The sequence below is a fragment of the Laccaria bicolor genome, genomic scaffold (genome assembly GCF_000143565.1).
Source record: "Laccaria bicolor S238N-H82 LACBIscaffold_21 genomic scaffold, whole genome shotgun sequence".
NCBI classification, from domain to species: Eukaryota; Fungi; Basidiomycota; class Agaricomycetes; order Agaricales; family Hydnangiaceae; genus Laccaria; species Laccaria bicolor.
In genome coordinates this window covers 159,124-172,978 of record NW_001889892.1, presented here as the reverse complement: position 1 = coordinate 172,978, position 13,855 = coordinate 159,124, and the positions used below count along the sequence as shown (strand labels likewise).

Here is a 13,855-nt window from a genome sequence, read left to right as displayed (position 1 = left end):
CTGATGGGACGACCTTCCCAATGCGGACCACTAGGGAGCCTGAGAACGGCGGGAAGGTACACTGGATAATACTTACCGAGGGAGGGCTAAATCGATGAAGTCCCACACTACACCTTAAACAAGGGACGATCGGGTAGTTAAGCAAAGCCTTTGACAGATTGTTTGACAAATTAATCATTTTTGCACCTCTTATGTAATTAAAACAGACTTATGGGAAATTTTTTATATTGACGGCGTGTTTGCCTATTGTGCAAAGGTGATGTCCAGATGTAAAAAAAATGTTGTTACTATTTTTAAAATGTGTCTTGAGATGCATCCATGGGACGAAAGGCTGGTAAGAATTAAAATTTGTAAATGTAACGAATTTCAGGAACAATTCAGTCTGTCTCTTCGGCAATAAGAATTTTTTTAATTTTTAGCAAAGCTTTGCCTAGGTAACACAGCTGTGGGCAAAATTTAAACAATAAGCACATTAATTGTTTTTTCTCTGTCAGCCCCCTTGAACAATTGGCAGACATACGGTTACAATAAAAATTTTCCCATTGGTTTGTTGTAATTACATAACTGATGCAAAAATGATTACTTTGTCACGGAATCCATCAAGGGCTTCACTCAACTGCCTGATCGTCCCTTGTTTAAGGTGCTAGTTATTCAACAATTAACTCAACTGATGGGAATATTGATATAAGCCCTCTTCTTAGAGGGGGTCAGGCAATCACTGACCCCTCCTAATTAGAGGCGTCATGTGGTAACCATAGGTGTTTCATGGCCTATTGGTGCCTCTCATGGGCATTTATGGCCTAGCATGGAACGTGAACTTTTGCTGATGGTGGCAACGAGTCTAGGGGCATCTGCCAGAGGCCTTACAGCTGATTCCAAAAAGGTTGTCACTACGCAATTTTTTGCAATGCATCAGCAATATAATATATGAGTGATATATTAGCTGAGTAATCAGGTCCATGCCAGGGTTAGCCTGATCTGTAAGTATCCCAGGCGTTTATCTGTATTGATTACTGTCCGTTATCCGTCCCCTTTCCTCGACCGTTTTTATCCTAGATTTCCTTGCATTCCCCAGAGTCCTTATCCTGTGAATAACCATGCTTCACCACCACCACCTTTTTGTTTTTCACCAACTCAGGGACGTCGTGGGGTTTGTCACTTTGTGGAGCCTAAGTGATCTGGAAGTCCAAATTTTTGGTGCGTCGCATTCTTCTCCCCAACCATTATAGCGCTCAAAGATTCCCAAACCACCCAATTGCAGCCCACTACTTTTGGAAAAGACACCGTTCCTTCGACACCATCCCTCCCCAGATGCCCATTATCCGAAGCACCGACTACTTTTGACACACCCATCGTTCGGTCACACGCACACACTTAGATACCCATCGTTCTTTCCTCTCGGAAACGTACACCCATCCAAACAGCACCAATTGGCCTTCCCCCCAACCAACACCTCAACCAAAGCAGGCTCGAACTACAGCAACACGTTGCATTGCGGCGCCAACAACACGTACATCAACTCCTCGCCCTCCTCTCCCTTCTCAACCTCTTGCTCCAGTCGAGGCCAACACCACTGAAACCTCGCCTGCCCAGCACGAGATTATGGGTTTTTTGCCAGTAAATTCAACTCGAAAGCCTGCCGGCACTGGTCGCACTAAGAAGTCTGCGGACAAGGTGGACCCCCATGGTCTCGGTGCTGGGATGACTGATTTTGGGATGGAGTGGGAGGCTTTTCTGGAGGTTATTGCTGACATTCTCGAGAAAGAACCGGCTTTTCTTTTCGTCGACAGCGTGGAGTGGCACTGGGTCAAGCCCGCTAACTCTGTTCTTGTCCTTGTATTCCTGTTTAGCCTACATTACAATGATAAAGAAGTTCAAGGCTCTCCCAAAAAAATGTTTCTGGTAGTTACATAGTCATCCGTATGGATGAGCCAGTCAAGAAGCCAGTTAATCGTGTTTATGTAGTCGTCGATCATGAAATCTTAAATCACCGATTTAGCCCTATCCCTGATTACTCAGCTAATATATCACTCATATATTATATTGCTGATGCATTGCAAAAAATTGCGTAGTGACAACCTTTTCGGAATCAGCTGTAAATTCTTTTGTGACCTTCTCTGATAAAAACATTCAAATGGTCTGCAACACTACCAGAGCACCCTTGAAGCTTGATTTGTAAGTTGCACACATATTCGGTCAGTAATTTTTGATAAAATCTCAAAGTCAGACAGAAAAACATGGATAGAATTAGGAATACTAGCTTCTACAGCGAAACAAAACAAACAGTGTACTTTGCATAAATGTATATCCTGCCCTCAAAGATGAGGAGATGATCAAGCGCTGCTCCTCGTCGGCCAACAGCCTTGAGGCCAGCGTACGAGAGTGTCTTGATGAGCCGCGTATACTGCTGCTCGGCCTTGCGCACATCCTGACGTGTGTGGCGTTTACAGAGGTTTCCTGGGCGCGACACCCTGCAGGCGATGGAATTGATGTCAGGCGCATAGGTGGTTGGCATGGCGCCAGGCCAGTCGACGAGTTCGATGAACGTGGCCCAGAACCACGGAAGGTCGTCACTGTCATTGGTGAAGGACGTTCGGAGGTGACGGCTGCCAATAGCCGATGGTTCCTTCTAAGAAAAACATAGGAGGGTGAGAAGAACATACCAGATTTGGGGGGTAAAGGGAGGGGGGGGGGGGGGGGGGTTGAAGACTTGGGCCTTAATTTCTTTTGCGACTGTATATCCAAATTCCACGTTCCGCCACCCCCTTGATATCTCCACAGCCTTGAAGCTTGACGCATCAAGACTTGTCCGTTTGGAGTTTGGCCCGACATCTAGCCGTGAAGACCTCTCCAGACTTTGGAACCGGCTATTGTCCCCCTCCGATAAGTACATGGTACTTAAGCATGGTGAGCAATATCGAAGAGTTTTTGATCTTCAGGCGATTGTTGATTGGGCAAGTCCTCCTGATCTAATCATGTTTGCACAGCACGGGACATATATAGATGTGCCTAGTAATTAAATGCCCGCTGCCATTGCCAATCAAACTCTTCCGCTCACCACCTAGCACCGTTGAAGATAGCTCTCCAAATGGCCGCAACCGCAGCTGGATCCGACGGAAGATCCGCGTCTTCATCTGGGCAAGGCTCATCAGATGGGCGTGGAGTGGTAAGTACTTGCACAGGCTCGTTCTCGTCAGAGAACTCAGCACTAATGCATTACACAGAATGAAAGTCCTGACACGAGCGGTCCTCGTTACAGTTGTGTCGTCCTCTGTGTAATGTTGTTCTGATTCTCATAGAAATTCTCTGCTCAATCAGTATACTATTGCTTATTCACCAAAGACAGTTCAATTGCAACAAACAACCCAATCTACGCAAACACCCTATTCATCAGTCGCACTCTTTTGAAACTTGTCGCTCCCCCATGTGCCGCTTTGTCCATCAAAAAGCATCTCTGCAAAATCGAGGGATTTTCAGGAGCTACGAATTCCACATTTTTCGAATCGATTTCAAGTCAGACCGCTGTTACGGATTCCTTTCGAATGGTGCTCAAGGAGCCTTTTGGACCGGGGATATCTGAGGATGACCCCATGGTTTTAGTAATTGAAGCGGAAGATGCTGAAAAGCGGTCAGCGAGCACGGCGCAATCAATGGGTCTCCCTGAAGCTGTGACGCCTGAGCCTCGTTATGGTGCGAATGGGAATTTCATATGTATTGTGCGCACCCGCGTTACTCATTATTATCAATCAGTTTACTACCGGCTATATGAGGAAGAAGGAGCAATGACTTCCAAAACATCCTTTGACTCGGACGACTCTTCCTTGGGTCGGGTTGACACGCTCTCTATCGCGCCACCTCAAACGGTGTCCTCCCTGAGGTCGCAGATTGTAAAAGCTGAAGGCATCACTGGTCGCAAGATTCAACTGTTTGGGGATATGGACGGTGAGGTGCCGATGAATGATAATGACCACATATCTTTCCAAGCACAGGTCTTTCCGGGACACATTGAAGATGAGCCTATAACTCTTGTTTGTAGCCAGGAGAAGGCCGAGAGAAAGCAGAAGAACGTTCGGGGTCAGGCAGTGCGTGACCCAACTTTCAACAAACCGCTCAAGGGCCCGGTGGCATGGAGTGAGTAAAGTTATGGTTTATTGAAAACACTGGTGCTCTTATGCTTCTTCCAGATCCAGATCCAAGGGTTCAATCAGACTGGCTCCCCTTCGAGGCAAACGAAATTATGTATACAGACGGGGTCAAGACGACAGGTTACATCGCTGGGTCAAGTAAGTATCTTCTTCACCATCACATAAGCAGTACAAAGATGATTCTCATGCTTTTTTGTAGCTGATCCCTATAGTGGATACATGGCGGTGAATTCCGCTGGTCGAAAGGGCTGTGAGTCTATTCTATTTTCAAATCTTTGCTGACTTAACATTGATTGAATTTGTCTGCTAGTTGTCTATGAATGTAAGTGGCAGGTGCTTATCTGCTGTAATATTTGCTCTTTAATTCTGATTTTCTCCACCACTGCCTACTAGCGCATGCCAGGCTCTGCTAAGAATCATACCGCTCTTATGTCTTTCAGCCACCTCCAATCATCAGGAAAAAAAGTTTTAGCCGGTAGATCGCCAGTTAGATCAGTAGCAGACCGTACCTGGCATAGTCATCAATAGCTGGGCAGATTTCATCATCGTGCTGATTGTTGTCTGTAGACCGTCGGTCCGCCACATTTTGCAATAGGGCTGACAGAGGTGCCATCACATCTATGATCGGCTCTGTAGCTGCTGCCATGCACTACAGTGGTTATCAGTGCTACCAGGCTCTTGTAGACAGTGTACTTATTTATTAGGTTTTCGTAGTCAATCAATCTACTTATGCCTTGAAGCTTCTGAATCAATGTGACAGGACATTTAATGACGGAAAAAGTATCTACGTCTCTGTAAGGATTGAAATAGAACCGGGTCGCAGGGTCTAGGACGTTGTCAGTTGTCCAACTTTGGTCAATCTTCGCACCACACTTGCCCAGTAGGTGACATCCCCGGACCAGTCGATCAACAGGGACAATTGCAGCGTTTCGGCGAGAGTGACAAGTTGACCGCTTGACGATGTGCATGCCAATACGAGGTTCAGGCCCAAAGGTGTGAACCATTTGACATAAGTGAGGGGCTGGGGATAGGAGCCGAATTGTTCAGGAAGGAAGAAGATTGTGTGGACTTGGGCAGCGTGAAGGCCTGAAACAGAACGTAAGTTATTGAAGTACGAACGACGGATTGAGCTGAACATACCTGCGGTACCACCCAGCGCTTGGTACTCCTTGATATCCTCTCCAACAAGGGCCGTGTCAAACACTGCTGGTACCCCTGCTTTCCTTTATGTCGTGTGTGTCATCCTCGATGTCGTCGTCAGTTGAGGGGTCGTACGCATATGCCACAAGGAAGTTCAACGAAGCTAGTGGGTGAGCCTAAGAAAGGTAAGGAGGGAGGTCAGGACGGTACTGGATTCGCACCAGTTGAAACCTGCAAAGTACCTCGTTGCGATGCCGCAGCCTGCAAATTTGCCGCAAGAGGATGTAGGGCTGTGAGACCCGACCCGGCGTTCACTAATGCTACGCTGAGTGCTAGCAGCATCCAACCGACTGCAAGAGGCTAGGGTTAGTTGTGGTGAGAAAGAGGGGAAGGAGGCATTGCGCACTGATATCGTTTCCGACACCTGCGAAGAGAATCACGATCCCCACCATCGTATCCAGCACTTCAACTTTGTTGAAATCTTGCAAAGAACCGGGAACACTGAGAGGTTCCGGTGAGGAAGTAGATGTGCGCAGTGTCAAATGTTTCCTTGAAGTCTGTTGAAACTCCGACACCATGTGACCATGTTGAATTTTTTTTGGCATGACGTTCTTCCTTCCCACCACATCGATCTTCTCCCTCCTCTCTTTCTTTCTTCGAGCCTGCAGCTTCTGTCCCTCTGCGATTCTCTCTCTTCTGGTCTTCTACCCCTCTCTTCAAGGCTCTTCAAACCTTCTTTCTGCCTCTTCTCATTCTTTGTGAATCTTCTCTCTCCCTTAGTACCCTCTATGTTCGAGTTTTTTCCCCCTTCGAGTCTTTTCTCCCCCATCTTTTCCACAGAGGTTCCCCTCTTGCTGCTTCCTCCCACTCACCATACATCACAATAGCCAACAGTAAGGAGGGAAAGGTTCACAGGGGCCCGAGGTAAGCACCCCCCATCCCTTTCCCCACGCTTGCGTTCTTTCGATGTTTGTCGTACTCACACCCCCTTCCCCTCCTTGTTTCTAGAAATTTTGTGCGTTCGTCCAATTTTCGTCATCTTTTTGTCGTCTTCATCTCCTGTCAGTGCGCACTTTCGTCCTTCAGACACATTCTTTCTTCGTACTCACAGCCCCCTTTGTTTGCTCAGCTCTATTCCGTTCGTGCTTTCATCCTCCTCATCCATGTTCACCGTACTCACACCCACCCCCTTTTTCTCTTCGTTTCCAGTTTGTACGTCCTTTCGTCCGTCTTCATCCATGTTCATACTCACACCCCCTTTTTCCTCATCTCCAGGCAGTGCCTACCCTCAAGCATGTGTAGATGCTTTCATCCTCCCTTGTCCGCGTTCGCCGTACTCACACTGCCTTTCTCTCCTCGCGGGTTTTGCGGATTATAGCCGTGACCACAGTATTGTCTCAAGAACATCCCTGCCATCCCTGTCTCTGTGTTGCAGCTGCTGTACAGGTGTATGAGGAGATATCGGAGACAGATGATGCTTGTCGATTAGTATTACCTACTTTTATAGACGGCGTTTGTAAATCAACAGGAGGGGAAATATATATGTATTGGCTTCTACCTGTGCTACGTTGTTCAATACTGTCTATATCTGTCTATGTATAAAAACATGACTTTTGTACTATGAAACTATGGAGGGATATGTCATGAGCAGGTGAGGCTATATATGTAATTGTAGTATTATATAAACGGACAGGGATGCTATGGGGTGCTATATAAAGGGGGGGTTGCAAAAGTGCTACCATAGCTATCAGAACTATGTTGTGCTATGTCGCAACCACTTTTTTTCCTGATGATCTCACCACTTTATCTCAAATTCCGCGATGAGCAAGCACGAGGAATGAGTGCAAGCTCATTATCGGATAAGATAACGGTAACGCGTCAGAACGAAATCTTGCGTTTGTACTCATAAGTACAAACACCTGTGCATGTCTCCGATTCCTAGACAAGGAGACTGCACTCTCCTTGTCCTCAGTTCATCGTTCTGACGTGGCAAAAAGAGCCCTCAATTTCTGTAAAAATTTTCGAATTTTTCAACGCTTGTTTTTCAACCTCACAATGACTGACAGCCCTCAAAACTCTCAAGCTGCCGTTAGTGCTGAAAGCTCCCAGACTGCTGCTACCCCTGTCTCTCAAATGCCTGCTACACCTGTCTCTCAGACGGCTGCCACACCTGTCCCTGATTCCCTCGCCGCTCCCTCTCGAGTTCCTCGTACTCACACCTCCCCAGCTATCATTCAAATGTTAAAAAATCTTCCCTTGGTATCTATCCTCCAAATGAACAAGGAGATCGAGGACAAAAATGCTGCAAGGTCTCGGAAGACCTTCGACCACATTTCTGATCCCGCTGTCCATACCGAGCCTGGCTCTGATGAAGCTTCTTTGGTTTCTTTGGATGACGCCGACTTGCATCACTTCCGCATTCCTTCCTTTGCTGCTTCCTTTCCGAACTTAATCTATGCTAAACTTGCAAAATGGATCGCCGATGAAGAAATTAAAGACAAACAAAAATCAAAAAGGAAAACTGCTGACGACGGGAAACTTTCTGCTGAGGAGGCTAGAATTGCAAAGCGTCGTTGCATGAATGGAAAAAAGATGGTACCTTGGGTTGTGGGAGTTCCCTGGCAGGCCACCTTTCCACAGAGCCTCTTTGACACTGAGCTTTGCATTGCTGTTCCACTGCCTTTTTTCCTTAATAAGAATTTGAATATCTTGAATGTTGAAGCGTCTACTTTGCCGACGACAAAGACCAATCCAAACCCTGGTGAGACAAGGGGCACCGTTATTCTTGATGTCGAGAAGCTTTCTACGCATTTTGGCAAGGAGCTCTCCTTGTCTTGTAGCCAATGGACGGAGGCTGCTGGCAACATGTATCTCTTCCAAAAGGAACGCGATGAGGAAGGCACAGCCGATGCTCACAGTAACTGGTATAACGATCATTTTTGCTTTTACACATCTCAGGACACTAAAGATGACCTTTATGATGCCTGGAAACCTGATGAGCTGAAGTTCCGACAGGAACATTGGGCTAAATACGGAGAATATGACGCTGCACGTTACTACCAGGCCTACAAGCTTTCCGAGAAGCAGCGCGAGATGATGGTTGACATTTGTGGGATGATGGGTCCTGAACCCACAAAAGCTCCTTTCACTGGGAAGCTCACACCACGACTCGCCTTTCGCCCCTCTCAGTCACGTCCCTCCCAGCCCTTTTCAACAGGCAGCGGCAGGTCTTCCTCCTCGACGCCCGACTGCCTTATCTGTGCTGAGCAAGGCCACGACGCGACCCATCACGCGGACACCACCATCGTCGTCAAGTTTAAAAGTGACGGGAAAGCCATATGGTCCAAATACAGTGACCACAACCTCCTCAGCCCTGACAACAAGGTTATCTGCATCAGTTGGAATCTCAGAGGCAAGTGCGGACACCCATGCTCTCACAAGGACGAACGCGCCCACCTCTGCTCCTTCTGTGGGAGCAAGCGCCACCACACCTTCTCATGGATCTGCCGTCCCCGACCCTCAAACTGATGCATTCCTTCAGGCTTCCCTTTCCCTTCATCTTTCCTACTCCGATTTCTCTCCTTCGATTATTTCTCGCCCCCCTCTGTCCTCTACCTCTGCGGAGGACTCTGCTCTATTTGACAAGATCTTGCATTCATACAACCCAGGCGCTTTCGACTTCTTATTGTGCAAACACAGCCTTTTCGAAAGCTATCCCCTCCTTCCCTTCAATTTGCACTTCGGCTTCCCTATTGGCCATATGCCTTCCCTTTCCCAGACCGTTGTTATGCCCAACAATCCTTCCATCATCGCCTATCCCGACACCATTTCTGATTATCTCACCAAAGAAGTCAAGTCGGGCAGGCTCTCAGGCCCTTTTTCTCAGGAAGTCACTGAGAGGATTCTGCGCGGCCCCTTTCAATCCTCCTCTCTCCTCGTCTCTGTTCAGCCACAAGAACCAGGTGTACCCGATAAGCTGAGGGTGTGCCAACACCTGTCCAAGGCCTCAAAGCTTCATGCATCCGTCAACTCCTATATTCACAAGGACGACTTCCCTATGTGTTTCGACACCGCATTGAAAGTGGCTGAGATTGTGAGTAACTCTTTCTTCTGTTCCTTTTCCCCTCTTTCCGTCCTTTCCTTTTCGCGTCTCCTTTGCATTTTGTGCGTGGAGATGCCTTCTTTATTAGTGCTGGCTTGCATCCAGTCGCTCTTTGGGTATTCTTACCTACATCCCTTGATCATCCTCCTGTTCCGTGCCATTGGCATGATGATATTATCTTCCGTGCCGCTGGCACAATGATTATCTTCCGTGTGTCAAGCACGATGATTATCTTCCGTGCATCGAGCACGATGACTTCTCTTCCACGCATTGAGCGTGATGACTTCTCTTCCACACGTCGAGTGTGATGACCCTTCTGACGTGTAAAAATGATGCTTCCCTTTCTACATGTTGAGTGTATTATGCCCTCACACATATTATGGGCATCCACTGCACCTCTCTCCCACATCTCATGTCTATGTTCTTGTCCAATCTATTATCTTCCTGCGCATTTTACTTATATCCCTTACTCTTATACAGATTTCTCATGCGCCTCCTGGAACGCAGGCATGCACTCTCGACATCAAGAAATTCCATCACACATGCCCTGTTCTCCCACCTCATAAACCTTGGCTTGTCGTTCAAGGCATGTCTGATGATTTTTTCATCAACCATGCTCACCCTTTCGGAGCCGCATGTGCCAGCAGTAATGCTGGGATGATCGCAAATGCCGTCATCGATATCTGGAGGGCTGAAGGAGTCTTTCCAGTGCCGAAGTATGAAGATGATTTGAAAGCCTTCCGGTTTCCTTCACCTTCGGGCCCTTTCCTTGACGGCGAATTTCGTTATGACTACGATCGCGATGAGATGCTTCGCCGCATTTCTTCATTGGGAGTGCCTTGGCATGACGAGAAGGGTGATGAACGTTTTTCCTTCGTCACCACCTTTATCGGTTTCCTCTGGGACATCCCTTGGAAGCGCGTCAGCTTGCCGGAGGGAAAAAGGAATAAATTTCATCAACGTGTTCTCCAGTTCCTTGTCGACTTTGATGGCCGACCTTGCCATCTGCGTGATGTTGAAAAGATCCATGGGTCTCTTTGTCACATTGCTTTTGTCTACCTCGATGGTCGCTCCCATCTGCCTTCTCTCTCTAACTTTGCCTCCACCTTCCATGGTGACGAATTCCTGACGAAATATCCTCCACATTCCCTGATCACTGACCTGAACTGGTGGCTGGTCAAGCTCACTTTGCCAGGGGTACACCGATCTCTTCACCCTCTTGGTCCTTTATCAGACCTTGGCTTGTATGTTGATGCTTCGACGTCATGGGGTATTGGTATCATCATCAGTGGTGAATGGGCTGCCTTCCAGCTATCGCCTTCTTGGAAGATTGTCGGTCGTGACATCTGCTGGCTTGAGACTGTCGCCATTGAGCTTCTAGCTCTTTTCCTTGAATCAAAGGGCCTTCATGACACTCATCTTCTTGTCCATTCCAATAATCAGGGCACTATTGGTGCTCTTGACAAGGGCCGTAGTGGCAACATCTACCTTAACCTTGCAGTTTGCCACACCCACCTTATCCTCATGGCAACGTTGCTTGCCTTCAAAACTGTTTATATTGAATCTCAAGCTAATCCAGCTGATCCTATCTCGCGCGGGGAACCAGGACCAGCTGGGAAGCAAATTTTCCCATCGTTTCAGCTCCCTGATGAGCTATCTTCCTGTTTTGTTCATGCCTAGCTTAGATTATCCTTTTAAGCCGGCGACACATGTCGTCGAGACGACTGTGGGTGGTTCAGTCTCTGTTCCTCTGTGCCCCACACATCGTCACACTCTCTTCCCTTTCAAGTCTCGTTCTACTGCACTCCCACCCACAGTCTCATCCACGCCTGTTCCTTCCACATCGTATACTGCTCCGCCCTTGCTAACTGCTCCTCCTCCCCTCCCAACTACTCTTCCTACTCAATCTACTTCGCTTACTCCTCTTGACCACCTCTCACCTCTATCATCTCGGTCTATCACACCCCGGAAACCTCATGCTGGGCGGCAGATCTCTCAGAGTGTTCTACGCCCCCATGTTGCTGCTGCTGATCGCCTATTTACCTGGGACACGCCTCACGCTGCTCATCACCGACATCACCTGGCTACCTCCCTTCCAAGTTCCCATCTCGTTAATAGTGCTCTAATGTCAATCCGTGGTGCTTATGCACCTAACACAAAAACCACATATGCTGCTGGCACCCTCCGCTTCACCCAATTTTGTGACAGATGGAACATAGACGAAGAAGAGCGGATGCCTGCCTCTTACCCTCTCCTTTGTGCCTTTATTGGTGAGCATAAGGGTAGGCAGGCTGGGAACACCATACGTTCTTGGCTCTCTGGCATTCGTGCATGGCATGTCATCAACCATGCCCCTTGGTTTGGTGACGATGAATGGGTTCAGCTGGCCCGGGTGTCTGCGAACAAAGAGGGTTCAATGCACAAACGCCCTCTCCATGCACCTGTGTCCATTGAACACCTGCTGGCGCTCCACCATGTTCTCAATCTCTCCACTCCCTTTCATGCTGCAGTTTGGGCCCTTGCTCTCTGTACATTTTTTGGCTGTCGACGACTGGGCGAGCTATCTGTTACTACCGCTGCTGCCTTTGATGGAAAATATCATGTTCTTCGCTCTGTCATGTGCGCTACCTTCCTTCTCTCCTTTCTACTCTTCTTATATTCTGCAGGATCACCTTTCGTACATTGCGGGACGGTTCATCCTCTGCAAACTTCCACATTCCTTGGACCAAGACAACCAAAGAACTTGGTGCCTCAGTGATCCTTACTGCACGGAATGATATCCTTTGCCCAGTCACTGCTCTGAAAAACCATCTCTCTGTTAATTCATCCACAGATGAGTCAGCCCCCCTCTTCGCATATACAACTGCTTCCTCTCAATCAAAAATGCTTCTCAAACACGAATTTCTCAATTTCTGCATGGGTATCTGGTCATCTGCCATGCTTGCGCATGTTCTCGGGCATAGCTTTCGCATCGGGGGTGCTGTTGAACTTCTCCTTGCTGGCGTACCACCCGAAATTGTCGCTGCAACAGGTGGCTGGACCTCTCTCACCTTTTTGCTCTATTGGCGTTGCATGGAAGAAATTCTTCCAATGAGCACATCAAAAGCATACAACAAGTCCCACATTGACTTGTTGGCTGCAATCTTCGAACAATTTCGTATTCATAACAAAATCCCTTCTGCGCTTATTGTCGCCTCTGATGGGAACCTCACCTTGTGATTCTCTTTCATCTTCACCATCTACCTTGTACTTATACTTCATCCGTCCTTCTACCTTGCCATATTCATCTTTACAATCTACCTTGTACTTATATTTTGATCCACACATCCCTCCTACATCGCTACTGCTGTACTCATCGAAACTTGAAATGTATTTGTATTTTGAACAAGAAATTCTCCCAGAGTGCCGCTTGACTGGGTAGTTCCTCTGTGCTGAACCAACCTGCTCGTTGTGAGCTTACACTCTGGTTGGTATAGCTGGTTGCCTTGCACATCGAGCTTCCAAGACGCTCAGGTCTTGCTCGTCTTTCAGATTTCATTATTATCATTACTATTTAAGATCTGATTTGAATGAGCCGGGCAAGCCCTAGGCACAGACAAGTTATCCGCACTCGCGGATTTCTTGTATTTAAATGTATCCTATATTTAAATACTCCTTCTTTCCCTGTATTTCATAAGACGCTACAGTTATCTCATTCCGCGATGAGCAAGCACGAGGAACGAGTGCAAGCTCATTATCGGATAAGATAACGGTAACGCGTCAGAACGAAATCTTGCGTTTGTACTCATAAGTACAAACACCTGTGCATGTCTCCGATTCCTAGACAAGGAGACTGCACTCTCCTTGTCCTCAGTTCATCGTTCTGACGTGGCAAAAAGAGCCCTCAATTTCTGTAAAAATTTTCGAACCCACCCACCATCCCTCTCAGCGTCTGGTATAGCTGGTTGCCTTGCACATCGAGCTTCCCAGACGCTCAGGTCTTGCTCGTCTTTCAGATTTCATTATTATCATTACTATTTAAGATCTGATTTGAATGAGCCGGGCAAGCCCTAGGCACAGACAAGTTATCCGCACTTGCGGATTTCTTGTATTTAAATGTATCCTATATTTAAATACTCCTTCTTTCCCTGTATTTCATAAGACGCTACAGTTATCTCATCCCACTGCTTCACTTGTGTTTACCAGACACATACTATATTTCCACATTTTAGTTTTGTTGGTTTTCAGGTCAATTTACCCAAAAGCATTTCCGGGGTCTGCGCCTGTCCAAGCACTTCAAATCCTCAGACATAGACGTCCCACGTTGCTTTGTCGTTGCATTGTTGTCACTGCTCATTCTATTGCCCGATTTTGAAAATTCTTCACTGGTCAAATAGGAGAACATCTTCATAAAATTAAGCCAACAATTTCGATAAGAAGTGAACTCTGAAGTACACTGAGATGAATACATTAAAATATCCACAACGCG

General features: G+C 47.3%; 2 protein-coding genes across 2 annotated transcripts; one reads left to right on the top strand and one right to left on the bottom strand.

Moving 5' to 3' along the window:
• Positions 1-1,097: 1,097 nt before the first annotated feature.
• LACBIDRAFT_329325 (uncharacterized protein) lies at positions 1,098-4,849 on the top strand (the record flags this gene model as incomplete). Its single annotated transcript, XM_001883510.1, has 13 exons — positions 1,098-1,197; positions 1,230-1,359; positions 1,425-1,895; positions 2,155-2,175; positions 2,287-2,582; positions 2,782-2,907; positions 3,014-3,166; positions 3,343-3,690; positions 3,751-4,131; positions 4,185-4,283; positions 4,345-4,395; positions 4,456-4,467; positions 4,713-4,849. 13 exons carry the CDS (start codon positions 1,098-1,100, stop codon positions 4,847-4,849), a joined length of 2,325 nt encoding a protein of 774 aa, XP_001883545.1.
• A 492-nt stretch (positions 4,850-5,341) lies between these two features.
• Positions 5,342-5,863, bottom strand: LACBIDRAFT_302453 (uncharacterized protein; the record flags this gene model as incomplete). Its single annotated transcript, XM_001883402.1, has 3 exons — positions 5,342-5,448; positions 5,507-5,635; positions 5,692-5,863. 3 exons carry the CDS (start codon positions 5,861-5,863, stop codon positions 5,342-5,344), a joined length of 408 nt encoding a protein of 135 aa, XP_001883437.1.
• Between the last annotated feature and the right edge of the window lie 7,992 nt (positions 5,864-13,855).